The sequence below is a fragment of the Ooceraea biroi genome, chromosome 1, assembly GCF_003672135.1.
Source record: "Ooceraea biroi isolate clonal line C1 chromosome 1, Obir_v5.4, whole genome shotgun sequence".
NCBI lineage: Eukaryota > Metazoa > Arthropoda > Insecta > Hymenoptera > Formicidae > Ooceraea > Ooceraea biroi.
This window is the reverse complement of record NC_039506.1, coordinates 13,146,669-13,160,507: the sequence shown is the minus strand read 5'-3', so window position 1 is coordinate 13,160,507 and position 13,839 is coordinate 13,146,669. Positions and strand designations below refer to the sequence as shown.

The window sequence follows — 13,839 nt, the reverse complement described above, 5'->3', positions numbered from 1 at the left end:
CAGTCATAATTCTTGTATAAAATCTAAGAGATCTTTCGATATATACGTTAGCTTCTTGTGGAAGAGATGATATGTGAACGTGATCAGGTTGCACAACTTCGCCAAAAATGTTCGTTTCGTAACGAGAGAGAGAGAGATACGTTACCTCGTTGACATTTAGAATTCGAAAGTACTTGAATTTTTACGTGACGATCACGAGATACCGAAATAAATCACCGACGAACGATAGCGGATTCGTAAGGTAATATTAAAAGAAGGATTCATTCCATTTCCTTTGAAAAGCAAACCGCGTGAAATTCTCGACACGTCTATCCTTCATATCCGGAATCATCATTTCCGAAACCACGTATCGAATTATGGTTCAAGCGAAGCGATTTTGTATCCTAGTACCAGACATTGCCATGCTGTATCTTATACTTTTTATCGGGCGGATGTTGTATGTAATCGTATCAGGTGTGCGATAAGTCTCCTTTGAAGCGCTTCTTCAGATTGATTATTCGAGATCGTCATGACATGTAACTTGTATAAATAGCTAATTAACGATAAGGACCGACAGAAGAATCTTCGACACATCCTTTTCTCTTGCGTTTTCATTTACTACCGGCTCGCGACGCTCGATTGTGAGAGTTGGAAAATTTCTCCAACGATCGGGGTGCCAATTTACTGTTTTTTTTTATGTAAGATGATGACACTGACGCCGGGACTGAGGATGTTTTGTTATGTACGATTGAGTGAAGCACAGTTGCGTTCTGTCATAATCCCTCGTAGCGTAACGTGTAATTTAATGGATCTTGTATATTCGATTACACACACACACACACACACACAAAATAGAAAAAGGTTTCCCCTCTCGTGCAAACCGAAGCGTTCGGCACGAAATCGTGACTATGTCAGTATCGTAGATCCGCGATGTGACATGTCGTTACGGCGGTTTTATACTAACGAGTTTTATTTGGTAAATAGTCTTACTTTTATAAAAGTAAATAAAAAAAAGAGCGTTAATAACCAATGTACATATTGAACGTGCTAAGGCTTAAGCTTTGAACGTCATTGCGTATGAAGTTTTTCTTATTAATAATACACGTGATTGTGCTGATCTGCAAATGAAAAGAAAAAAAAAAAGAAACCACTGTGAGTCTCTCCTTTTATCTGCGATTGGTTCAAAGTCCCACTTTTATTTGTATCTAATAAAATCGCTGATGATTTTCTATGTAAATCGATATATATATATATATATATATATATATGCTTTCTTCATTGAAGATCGCGTCGTCGTAGCTCTCCGTTCGTGTGGAAACTTGTGTTGTACTGATATTGTCGCGCATAATATAGTAACGATACAGTCATTACAAGTTTCTGAAAACGATAAATAAATGTGTTTTCACGACTTTACTGAACGTATTCCTGGCATAAGCACTCCTGCCTCACGCAAGATTACGACGAGGATGAGCAGGAATAAAAAAAGTAATGCGATAAAAAAATTGCTCGGGAAACGATACGGGATATTCCGTGGATTAAGATAACGCTTCTTGTACTTTTCCTTTATAATTGCGTGTAGCAAATCACTGTTTTGTGCTGGAACTAAAGCGTTGCTTCCCTTAGCAGAACTGACAACGTATAATTATCGCATCAGGTTTCACTCGTTATACCGGGAGAACAATTCTCTCTCTAATTAACAGCAATGTTGACTTGCGCTTCTTGTTTTTTTTAAAGCGATTTCATTGTCAGACTTAATGCAAGGTGATACGTCAGCTGCACAATCGATCAATAGTGTCGGCGAAACCTTGTCTCCAGTCTCTCGTATAAGAAAGTTGAACGAACGATTCTGTTTACTCGTATTTAAGAATCTTACTTAACTTATCGGCAGTTGCCAACGTTTATAAAACTGCGAACGGTCATAATCGGTCGGGACAGTCCCACGTGTGAATCGAATAATGAGATTTAAAGAGGCTCTTTGGTCGTGTATGTGGATTAATTTACTACTAAGGGAATATTTGTAAAATCGTCGACACATACATCATCATCATCATCATCATCATCAATTTGTGATAATCTTATCGACATGGCATAAACTTTTATATTACTGCAATTTGTGAGTGTAAACAACAGAATGTATATTCTCGGCGAGTATAGTGATGATACAGCAAAAGGGTCTATTCCAACTTAAGCCCATTACGTAGAAATTGCGTAGAAAAATTGCGACAAACGTCGTCGGTACGCGCGTTTCTATAATAATACGTGCACTCACTGGTGAAGCTCACAGTTATTCTTCATTTTCATTTTGTAACAATCTGCTTCCTGTCCCGCATACGGTTATCAATCAATATAGCAATTACATGCTGCCATCCTGATTAAGAGAAATCTACAATTTTATGTCGAGGGATACGCCAGAGGAGGCGTAAAAAGTTCCGTCAACAGAAACGGTTAAACGCGAAAATAATCGTGTGACAGAAAATAGGAGTTCGATTGATTATTTTATATCCGAATGTTTCTTAACTACATAAATCAGTGGGGGATCCCCGATTTCTACAAACACAAAGTTTTTACCCATCTCATACAAAATTTCCGTTATCTCTCGTTCATTTCTGCACAACTCTCTCTTCTGGTCGGTCGGAAACGCCGCTCGGAAACGATCCCTGTGCAAAACGCTGGGTGATAACAGACAGACAGGCCCTTTTGTCGTATGCTCACTGTAATGACACATACAAAGGAAACGAGGGAACTTAGCTATAGAGATCGTCATCTCCATCATCTTGGAAGGCTTGATCGCCTTGCGTGGTATCTTGAGTACCGCCCGCTCCACTTTGTGGAAATCTGCAAATGCAAATTTTTTTCAATGATAAACTGTACATAGAACAAAACTCTCGGCTGAGAGCGCATTACGTGTATTGAAAACAGTTTTGCGAAACTGCGAAACCGCGCAGGCTAGCTTCGCTTCCCTAAGTGTAGCACGCACATCGATACTCGAAGGAAGCTCGTACCTGAAATTAGTCCCGAATCCTCGAGACTGCTGAAGCGTTTGCGCGAACATCTCGTACTTGCGAATATCGTTGTCGGAGACCGAGCGACGCGCGAACCTCATCGCCTCCTCGAAGTGGGCTCGCGTTATTTCCGGTACAGGATCATCCTCATCCATCTAGAATAAGCGATTAGCAGAGCTCTTAGAGAGACTTATAGCGATACGTGTAACAGTTATATTTTTATCTGCATTCGATCATTCTGATTCTTGCTCCTTAAAATTGCGCATGTCTTTTATTACCCTCGGAAGCTGCGTAAAGATTATTATGCTTGAAGAGAAGCTTCATTCTTGCAGCCCGGACATATTATATAATAACTTACTATGGTGCGTCGAAGAAAAAACTGAATAATAAATAGATGGAAAAAAAACTGTCCTGATAATCACTTGCTGATGTAGTATTAAATTGTATCGATTGAAACGTCGACGTAATTCAAAGCGATACGACGAGTGCTGATTCAGGCGCTCATGAGTCACGGGAATGACGCGACGGAAATGCAAGCCGGAAGGTGAAGCGCGCGAGGTACTCACGTCCATGGATGCGGATGGGTTACTCGCTCGCTCCTTTTCCCTACGGATCTCGGTCTCGATGCACTGTCTGATGGCAAGCTTGCATGCACGCTGGCAGATCTCTGTCAGATCGGCGCCGGAGAAACCGTGCGTGACCTTGGCTATGTAGCTTAAGTCTACGTCCTGAAAGCGAAGAGATTTCTTCCTTGAAGTACCAGTTTCAAAATGTATAACAAACACCTCGTATCGCCAGATTTATATCGTTTCGAGACACGCGATCGATTGTCGAGCTGCTGATTGCGGGAATCGTTTTACCTTCGCTACGGGCGACTTGCGGAGATTAGCGCGGAATATCGCTTCCCGGGACTTCTCGTCCGGTAACGGTATGTAAATCAGCTGGTCTAATCTACCGGGTCGCAGAATGGCCGGATCGATGATGTCGGGACGATTTGTCGCTCCGATGATGAACACATTCTTCTTCGCGCCCATACCGTCCATCTCCGTCAGTATCTGATTTATCACGCGGTCCGCCGCGCCGCCAGCGTCGCCGACGGTGCCCCCTCGGGACTTTGCGATAGAATCCAGTTCGTCGAAGAACAATACGCAGGGAGCTGCTGATCTTGCCTGGAATAATTAACAATCGTTCGACTCCGCGTCCTACGTTCATCTTGGAGTTCCCGTTGCGTTGATGCGCAGCTACTCACCTTGTCGAAGACGTCCCTAACGTTAGCCTCGGACTCGCCGAACCACATGGTCAACAGCTCGGGACCCTTGACGGAGATGAAGTTCGCTTGGCACTCGTTGGCGATCGCTTTAGCCAACAAAGTCTTACCACAACCGGGTGGACCGTAAAACAGCACACCTCTTGACGGTTGCATGCCGAATTTCAAGAATTTATCCGGATGCTCCACTGGATACTGTGCGAGGAAGATGCGTATTAAGCACGCTCTCGTCTATGAGTTCACACACGGTGTGCTACGCGTTTATTTTTTTTCTTACCTGCACCAATTCTTGCAGCTCCATCTTGACGTTCTGCAAGCCTCCGATGTCGTCCCAGGTGACCGTCGGCACCTCCACGATCGTTTCGCGCAACGCGCTCGGACTGCTCTTCGTCATCGCGTACTGCAATGAGATTCGCATTTAGAGGACGATGATAAAAATATTAATTTAAATTAAAAATTAATATTAATTTTAAATTAAAAATTAGAACGGCGACTCACCTTGAAGTTCTCCATGGTCACAGCTAGAGAAGACAGCACCTCCGCATCTATATGATCGTCCTCCAGATCAATGAGATCCATCTTCTCACGAATTTGTTGGAGAGCCGCCTCGGAGCACAAAGACGCCAGATCAGCTCCAACGTGTCCATGAGTTTCCGCCGCGATCTGTAACAATTTTTTTTTATTGTTTCGGGCTAAGCTTCAATTTTTTAGAAACTACATAAAATGCAAAAACGATTGAAATCACCTCTTCCAAATCAACGTCGTCGGCGAGCTTCATGTTCTTCGTGTGGATTCTCAGGATCTCCAGGCGACCGGTGGCGTCCGGTATGCCGATGTCGATCTCTCTGTCGAAGCGCCCGAAGCGACGCAGTGCCCCATCGATGCTGTTCGGCCGATTGGTAGCTGCCATTACGATCACGTGGGAACTCTGCTTCATGCCGTCCATCAGTGTCAACAGTTGCGACACGATGCGTCTTTCCACCTCACCGTGCGTCTGTACCGGAGAGAGATATTTTTTTATTTCCATTTCAACTTGTCAAGAAAACGCGTCGACGTTCATTTCATATTCGGGCGAACCTTTTCACGCTTTGGCGCGATAGCATCGAGCTCGTCGATGAATATGATGGCCGGAGAATTTTTCTCAGCTTCCTCGAACGCCTTCCGCAGATTGCTCTCGGACTCGCCGGCCAGCTTGCTCATAATTTCCGGACCTGCGGGGAAAAAGAGGAACTTTCAGCTGTTGAATTCTCATTCGGATGTTGTTCGTCCTCGTTTCAGATCAGCAATGATCGCGTACCGTTTATGAGGAAAAAGAATGCTCCAGTTTCATTCGCCACGGCGCGGGCGATGAGGGTCTTTCCCGTTCCCGGTGGCCCGTACAGCAGTATCCCGCGAGGCGGCTTAACGCCGATAGCTTTGAACAGAGACGGATGGCGCAGCGGCAACTCCACCATCTCCTTGATCTGCGCCAACTGCTTGCGGACACCGCCGATGTCGTCGTAGCCCACGGCGTTCAACGCCTCCTCCTCCTCCTGCAAACAAACCGATGATTCTTCATTCTCCGCGTCGACGTTGTCGTAGGCACAAATGAGCACTGTGTGTTATTTCTCTGACCTCTCGCTTAATCGGATCACCTTCGCAATGTATCACCGTGTCGGGCGCCACGATGCAGAATGGTCCCGGGTCGGTCTCCACCACTTTAAACTCCACGGCTCGCATTCCGCCGCGCACGATGAAGTTGTCGTCCTTGTGGATGGGACGATACGCCTCCAGAAAGTACGGTTTTAGGTATACTTCAAATAAGTTTCTGCAATGATGTTAAAAGTATATCAAATTAATTGCACAGAAAATATCAATTTTGGTTTTTTGAAACTTAAATTGAATCTTAAATTTTATAATTTTTTAATTTTAATTTAACGGCCGAAACGTTGTGTGTTTTTCATAATAAAATTGCCAGTTTGGTCGCATAGTTGACTTTTCATTTCAATTAATTTCCTGGCAGCTTAAACTATTTTGAAATTAAATTTTAAAGTTGTGTCGATTAACATTAATTTTAAATTTACCCAGTAAGCCCGTCCACGGTGTCATCCATTGGCAGTACGTGAATGCGCTTGCCGTACTTCACCTCTGGACATGCCTGCACGGAGACGACGTCGCTCAGACGTACGCGCAAATTATTTCTGACAACGCGATTCATGCGGATCTTCTCATCAGGGCAAGTGTCGTCGGAAAGAACAATGCACACTGTCTCTTTGCGCCTCTTGCCCTTCAGCAGCACGGTATCTCCACGAAACAGCTGTAACTCGTCCATCTTCGCTTGGGAGAGCGCCACCACAGAGTTGTCGTCTGCAATGGCTTCGTCTACCAGCAGTCTGTTTGGCCTGTCCTTCTTACGAAGGATGGCCGTCGCCAAATCTTCACCACTGAAGTAAGAAACGTTATTTAAGTAGTCAAGAGTTTAATTTCTTTTGGAGCAGAGTCAAAATCAGAGAAAAAATTTTCTTTTTTACAAACAATTTCTCTTGAAGGAATAACATAATAGAATAATATGATGCCTAACAGGTGGACCTATGTGTCATACTCATCTATCTAGAACTTTCCTGAACTCACGAAATGGCAACGACGAAAAATGATGAAACACATAGCAAACACGTATGCAACATTCTAACTAATTAACATATTTTTAAATTTCAGTTACGCAGAATGGACGCGGCATTATTGTACCGTGAAAAAAATTTCGCTGAAAATCTCACGTATAATAATTTTCAACGTCAGGAGGGGGAGAGAGAGAGAGGGAGAGCTTGTCGACTCGTCATGATTACATCGCGCAACGGTAAAATTGACGGCGACGTGTTAACATTTCTTTGTCGTGTTTGGCCCGCGCTCCAGCCATGATCGGGCCGACACCGCGAAAATTGATGAGCGCGACTCGCGTCTCGCGAATTCGAGGTATCGCGACGAATATCGCGAGCAACGGCCGCTTTCAGGATGCCACGGACGTCAGGACGTAGCGGCGGGCCGCAGGGATCCGCGAAAACAAAGCGCGTCGGCGTCGACATGATGACATCGTGAAATTGAGAGTCGCCTCCGACTGTTTCACTTCGTCTCCACACACGCGCATCCCAGCGACCGCGATCGCAAGGAACCGGGACGGGAGATGAAAATTGCCGTAGGTACGTCGCGCCGCGGCACCGTTGCGGTCTCTCTTACCTCTTCGGATCGCTCATCGCTTCGACTCTCAGTGTTCCTCACGCGAAAAGATGCACACGATCGCTCCGGCGTACGCACGAATTCTGGCGATAAAGTCACAATCACAGTTAGTAACGCAACGAGAAACTGTATGAGAAGGCTCGCGCTCGCCTCTATCGTTGCCAAATCATAGAGTAAAGGCGCGTCCGCATGTCGCGCGTCGCGCCGGAGCGATCGCCGCGGTGACGTATCGCGCCGCGCGACCAATCGGAGACGAGTTCAAGGCGCGAGAGAAAATTGATTGCGGTTGCTAATCTTCGAAGGTTAACATTTCCGAAAAAATTAAATACTCTCGGAGTTTGAATCGAGCACGTATCGAGAGATGATTGGTCGCGCGAGTGCAAGTGCAAGTCATTGGTTAGGCGAGTGACCATTCTAATGTCGAGTACATTGGTACGCAACTCGCTGTGCCCTCCTCGCACCGCAAGTCGCTGCGAGTGCACGCAGCCGCAGATACTTTACGTTACGCGTAGTCTACGCAGAGGCGAGAGCTCGATAATATACATACTTGTCAAATCGATCCGCAATGGCCGGGATAAAAGGTTATTCGACGTACTTTCCGTCACTTAACGCGCGATTGCGTTCGCTGTCGCGCGGATTCTCGAGAAATCTCACCGTCACGGGGACTTTACGCGGAAACGGCGAAACCGCCCGTCAAAACATAACCTCGGCGCTCTATTGTTGTCGTCGTTTGACGTTTGCACGGCCACGGTTCCCGGCTCCTGGGTCTCGGAATTTCAATTTCTGGGGGCCTCTCATTTAGATGCGTTGCTTATCGATCTAGATTGGACGAGGGCTCGTCGTCGAGACTCTTTTAATCTTTGATCCTCCGATGATTGCAGAAACGTCAATTTTCCAAGCATCCTACAATGCAGCGTCATATTATTTAATTATCTGTACACTCACCACTTATCTCAAAGTGACGATCAGTCATTCTTATAGAATAGAATATTTTATTATAGAATATTTCTCGCGTACTCGATTATCTGTGATTCAAAAGTGAAATTGTATTTGTTTATATCATGTAAATTGTATGCTCAGTATTCTTTGACACGTAATACGTGGAGACTAATGTAGTGTTTTTTTCATTTCATGTAATCTCTCTGTGACGGCCTTGTGTTTGGCCTGAAAATAGCGTAAGTGTCTTCACGGACAAGTAAATTGGAATAAAATATGATTTCTTGAAGAAATTATAGTCTGAATAATTTCTTTAATCAGAGACAAGTGTTGAACAAGAGTGACAGTAACACTTCATTATTGCAGATTAGTATTACTCGCGTTTGCTGGTTCCATTGGAATGACATTTGTCATTCTTGGTTGTGCATTACCAGTGTACAAGTGAGTGTATCTTCTTATTTAACTCTTGAAGCATAGCGGTATTAAAAATGTCCCACCGTTTTAGCACTTAAACGTGCATGGTGGGACGTTATTCATAGCACCTTTAAATTGTGAAATTATTAGAAGCATAAACATTCTGTCCCACTTATTTAACTTATGTCAATTATTTTTGTTTTTATTATTTCGTGTAATTTTGTATTCCAAATAATTAAAACTAGTTTGTCACATTTTATAAAATTATTTAATGGACAGCACTTTATTGCAATCTACACAATTTCCAGAGTATGGTGGCCATTTTTTGTGGTACTATTCTACATACTAGCACCTATTCCAACCATAATAGCACGCCGTTACACAGATGACTCAGGAAGCACCAGTAATCCATGTTTAGAGCTGGCAATATTCATCACAATGGGATTTGTGGTATCGTCTTTCGCTCTTCCAATCGTGTTGGCACGGTCTCCAGCTGATGAGCCAGTAGTATGTCTTCACCATAAATACATAATGCAAGATTATCGCATTCGAATAATTATGAACAACAATTTGGTTCTGGTCGAAGCTAAAAGCTAAAAATTCCTTCCACTTGCGTGCAGATACAATGGGGTGCTTGCTACCTGACATTAGCGGGTAATATCGTCGTGTATTCAACTCTAGTCGGATTTTTCATAACATTCGATCAAGACGATACCGATTACAATATGTGGTGAGGCGCTGCTGTACATTGTACTTATTCATCATGATAAGAACGTAAGTAACGCGCTGATTAGAATTATTGTAACATTATCGATTACCGACATCAAGGAAAAATTTATATCAAAAGAATTTATTGAATATTTTGTAATTTTTAATTTATTGAAAATTGAAAATGTTTCAGGTTTTTTATGAGATTAAAGGAGCAGATCAATCATGTGGTGCACTGACTGAAAGCTACATATTGAGTCTAAATTGCTATAAACATATTGTACACAATTTACATACTATAAACCTTAAATCGATAATCTATTACGTTCATGCTGCAAAACAGACGGAAGAATAATACTGTAGTGCACTCTAAAGCGACAGGGAACGTCGGTGATGTGTCCCGTTGTCCAGCAACCGATCAGATGTTGGATTCTACGTGTCACGGAACGGCATTGAAGCGTTTGACATCTTAGATCCTTCGCACAGAGGTATTCAGGGGAAACCTGAAGCGCAACAATGCGAGAGGACAATGTCGGAAATATTTTTTATTTAATCTAAGTCTTTCGTAATAATAATGTGCTAATAAAGCGCTACAATTTATTACTTTATCCCACCTTTTCGATCATTCTTGGAGACTAGTCAAAAAAATGTGTTTCTTCTGAAATCGTAATGGAATAAAATGACTTGCGAATTATAGTTTTATCTCATTTATAATCATCGCTCGCGCGATTGTCATGATTTTACGAATAAATGAATTACAGCGTCGCGTAATTGCCGTTTCTTTATGTAGTTTATTCTAATTTAAATACATTAGAATTTAATAACAATAAATCGAGAATATGTTGAAGAATTTTTTTTATCTTACAAGGTATGATAAAACAAAAGCGAGTAAAAGATATTTTGATAAATCTGTTTGATATGCATCTGATTACATACTATTGCATCAATTGACGCAAAAGCAAAAATGGAAGAGTAGAATGACAACGGCAAGTCAGCCGTAATTTTATTTTCAAGTAATACGACTCCACGTGAAGTCAGATAAACCTCCTTTCCATGTAATTATGCAATGCAGTTTAACAAATGATTTTTTTATAAGTAATACTGTTCAACGACAAATTAAACAAATTTTTATTTTATGTATATAAATCAAGTGAATGATTCAACGATGAGTCGGAGTTTTTATTTTTCATGATTTTCAAATTTAAATAATCGTGTAGATACTTTAGAAATTAACACTTTTTTTAAATGAGTCCATTTGCTCAGAAATGACACATCGTTTCAAAACTGCTTTAAATAAATGTTTGAAGTTTGCGATTGCTGCTTGCGAGGACCCAGATAGCACACAGACCGCCGTATAGTTAGCAGACAAATATGATAAATTTTATTTTTTTTTTTATTGCAATCGTTTGGGAATCATTTGGGAAAGTTTAGGAAACCACTTTTAGAGTTTGGGAAATAATAGTTTTTTAATAATTAATGAAAATTAGTTGAGCGTATAGTTAGCAGACATCATTCCAAATAATGTTCTTTTTCGCTTCTTTCAACGCCAAATCATTTAGGAAATACGCCTGTAATGTTTTTAGAGTTTGGGAAATAATAATTGCATCTCAAAATAAAGTTTCATGTCATCAACCAGACGTAAAGCCACAAATCTAGGGATTTTTTGACCATAGCCTATATAATGGAAAATGTTTATAATCTTCGATATATCTCATTGTTTTCTAATGTTTTCTATTGCAATCATTTGGGAATCATTTAGGCAAGTTTAGGAAGGCACTTTCACAGTTTGGGAAGCAATAATTTTTATAATTAAGGGGATGCTGGAGCTGCTAGTGAACTTTTTCGTGAAAGTGCTGTCACTTCGATGGAACTAAAATATCAGTGTCTGACAGAATTGACATTACCGACATGTCGGGAAGACGTGATTTCGTGAATGCTTCAAAACTCTGAAGCATTTGGAATGTCAACTGGACTGTAAGAAGTCTTTCAACATTTAGGGTGAGTTCCGAGTCACGCATATGCGCGCATTTATCTATAATGATGTATTATATATCACAACAAACTTACTTTTTTACAATATATATCAAATGTGCATATGAACATTCCAATAAAATTTTTTTCATACAATCATTATATTTTGTAGCTTCTCGTATATGAAACTTTTATAGGATATCTTTATAAAACAAAAAACCAAATTCACCGAAACATCGCTACTATTTGTATCAAAATCTAGAGCCAGATTACTTATAAGTTAATAAAATGATATGAAATGATTGTGAATGTGTCAGAATACTTTGAATTATTTTTAATAACGCAGAATCTCCGTCGATTTTGAATAAATGTGATGGGAGTATATAAACATATAAACTAAATAAATCTGAAAATGACACTAATTAGTTTTTAATTAAAATTAAATATAGTCTGGAAAATAATACATGTTGCAATAAAGCTTGCTACATAACATTCAACAAGCATAATGATGTATTTTTAAATAATTATGTATTATTTAATCAACACTGATGCAACTGGTCTTGTAACTGAGCATACCGCATTTGTAACGAGCGTTCTCCTTCTGTTTGTCTGTCACGTCTTCCATGAGTGCATTTATTCGTCTTCGAATCGCCACCTCTTCCTGTATTTGCAACAATTTAAATGTTGACAAATCCAAATACTTGCTCTATGTGTTCTTTAAGTTCATGCAGCTGTTTTGTAAGAACTTGTGTTATGTATAATATATAAAATATCTAAAATATTTTTAAATAAGAGTAAGAAAGAAGGCAATGTTTTTATTACATATTGGAAGAAAAAAGAAACATTCTGAACTAGTACAGCAATGGAACACCGTCCTCTTGAGTCGGTTTAGCAGCGCCAAGTATTTCGAATAAGTTACTTACTAATAACATCCTTCAGTGACATTAAATATTTAGAAAATTTAAAATATTTATAAAAGTTTAGAAATAGAATGGGCCCCTCCAACGCCTATTCCCGTGAGAACGCAACCAATTTATTTTTTCGTTTCTCCGATTGATCATAGGAGGCATGTGAGCAATAACGCATTTGTTGCAAGAAGCGTTCGCGCGAATAACACACGCATCGAGCAACAATGTTTTACTCAACATTTATGACATCATTGATTATGAGGTCATTGCCACGTATGTGATGCCTTTGAAAATGTGATGTGTAAACATTTTTAGGTCGGGAAAAGCGTCAGTTCCTTACTTTGTAAAATAGTAAGAAAATGACGTCTCATGCGCTCACGTCATTGCAATATTTTTCCCCGCATGGATCTTTTCCCAACGCTATAGCAGTAGCAAAGGCGGCAGCATAAATACCACAACTCGTATGAAAGTATAAAAGAATGAAAACGAATGAAAAGAAAGGAAACGTAGAAACAAAATAAGTACTTTTTTTGTTTACACGTTTTCTTTCCATTCTTTTGACAAGTCTTACAGTTAACATACATTTCAATTATAATTGACTACTTTTTATGTTTTTATACATTTTAAATTTAATTTGAGTACTTCATGGTTTGTACAATCTGACATACAACAATTTCATATTTCTGACTGAACTAGCGCTTGAAAAGTTTCGGAATCACGATCGAAACGTTGTGTTTATTAATAAATTCACATTTGAATAAAAATTACATACAGCGAGTTGGTCGATTAATATAATTTGTTTACAGTTAAAAAATGTATTTTTTCAGCAAGTGAAAAATATCATTCGTCGGGCGCTGCAAGTGGAGAGGAGGAGAATGGGGTATGCACTACCCCCACCACCGCCGCCTCCCACACCGTATGTACCGTACCCATATCCATACAGATATTAAAAATTGTCTTTAAAAATATGCCTTCTCCATTCCATTCTATATAATAAATATATAAAAAATATATTCATGTATTTAATTTTTTATTACATGTGCACAATTTCCCAATAAATTCCCAGACATCCTTTTACCTGCATTAGATTGCTTAGAAAAAAATGATCAAAAACGTACAATATTGAAAAGTCACCTTATATTCGATTGCTCGTTCTGGTTCCTTCGCTCGTCTCTCTCTCTCTCTCTCTCTCTCTCTCTCTCTCTCCCCCCCCCTCCCTCCCTCACGCAGTCATTCAGTTTCTTTCTAATCAGTCGTTTACTATATCGTTGTTTCATGTTTGGCATGTTTGGTTTCATCATGTTCGTGCTTCTCTGTTTTCACACTGATTATCCGAATATTCTTTCATGTCCCTTTTACTTTTTACGTCGTTTACATTTTCGCAAACGTAAGAAGAACTGTATATTATATATATATATATATATATATATATATATATATATAT

The 13,839-nt window shown here is 40.5% G+C and overlaps 2 protein-coding genes and 1 long non-coding RNA gene across 6 annotated transcripts; 2 read left to right on the top strand and 1 right to left on the bottom strand.

Moving 5' to 3' along the window:
* Positions 1-1,956: 1,956 nt before the first annotated feature.
* On the bottom strand, positions 1,957-7,617 carry LOC105284043 (transitional endoplasmic reticulum ATPase TER94). Of its 3 annotated transcripts, none has more exons than XM_011347246.3 (13): positions 6,312-6,671; positions 5,863-6,055; positions 5,546-5,780; positions 5,326-5,459; positions 4,994-5,242; positions 4,747-4,911; positions 4,526-4,648; positions 4,231-4,443; positions 3,842-4,150; positions 3,548-3,709; positions 2,982-3,136; positions 2,707-2,814; positions 1,957-2,636 (listed from the first exon to the last, which is right to left on the bottom strand). In XM_011347246.3, exons 1-12 carry the CDS (start codon positions 6,557-6,559, stop codon positions 2,724-2,726), a joined length of 2,277 nt encoding a protein of 758 aa, XP_011345548.1. In that variant the 5' UTR covers positions 6,560-6,671; the 3' UTR covers positions 1,957-2,636; positions 2,707-2,723. The 3 variants fall into 3 exon arrangements, with proteins under 3 accessions (XP_011345548.1, XP_011345549.1, XP_011345547.1); XM_011347247.3 differs by adding an exon at positions 7,459-7,615 and having other exon boundaries at positions 1,958-2,814; XM_011347245.3 differs by adding an exon at positions 7,459-7,617 and having other exon boundaries at positions 1,958-3,136.
* A 363-nt stretch (positions 7,618-7,980) lies between these two features.
* Positions 7,981-10,285, top strand: LOC105284044 (leptin receptor overlapping transcript-like 1). Of its 2 annotated transcripts, none has more exons than XM_011347248.3 (5): positions 7,981-8,040; positions 8,761-8,835; positions 9,117-9,315; positions 9,429-9,582; positions 9,710-10,285. In XM_011347248.3, exons 1-4 carry the CDS (start codon positions 8,024-8,026, stop codon positions 9,540-9,542), a joined length of 405 nt encoding a protein of 134 aa, XP_011345550.1. In that variant the 5' UTR covers positions 7,981-8,023; the 3' UTR covers positions 9,543-9,582; positions 9,710-10,285. The 2 variants fall into 2 exon arrangements, with proteins under 2 accessions (XP_011345550.1, XP_011345551.1); XM_011347249.3 differs by lacking the exon at positions 7,981-8,040 and adding an exon at positions 8,067-8,633.
* A 787-nt stretch (positions 10,286-11,072) lies between these two features.
* LOC113562913 lies at positions 11,073-13,404 on the top strand. Its single transcript, XR_003407239.1, has 2 exons — positions 11,073-11,514; positions 13,223-13,404. It is a non-coding gene; the product is annotated as an uncharacterized LOC113562913 (long non-coding RNA).
* Positions 13,405-13,839: the final 435 nt, after the last annotated feature.

Excerpts from the sequence above, each read along its gene's own strand:
- LOC105284043 (XM_011347245.3), bottom strand. Across the intron at positions 4,444-4,525 it reads AGCTGCAAGAATTGGTGCAG|TATCCAGTGGAGCATCCGGA; the intron begins GTAAGAAAAAAA and ends TTCCTCGCACAG. Across the intron at positions 3,137-3,547 it reads ACCCATCCGCATCCATGGAC|ATGGATGAGGATGATCCTGT; the intron begins GTGAGTACCTCG and ends CGCTTATTCTAG.
- LOC105284044 (XM_011347248.3), top strand. Across the intron at positions 8,836-9,116 it reads TGTGCATTACCAGTGTACAA|AGTATGGTGGCCATTTTTTG; the intron begins GTGAGTGTATCT and ends CACAATTTCCAG. Across the intron at positions 9,316-9,428 it reads CTCCAGCTGATGAGCCAGTA|ATACAATGGGGTGCTTGCTA; the intron begins GTATGTCTTCAC and ends ACTTGCGTGCAG.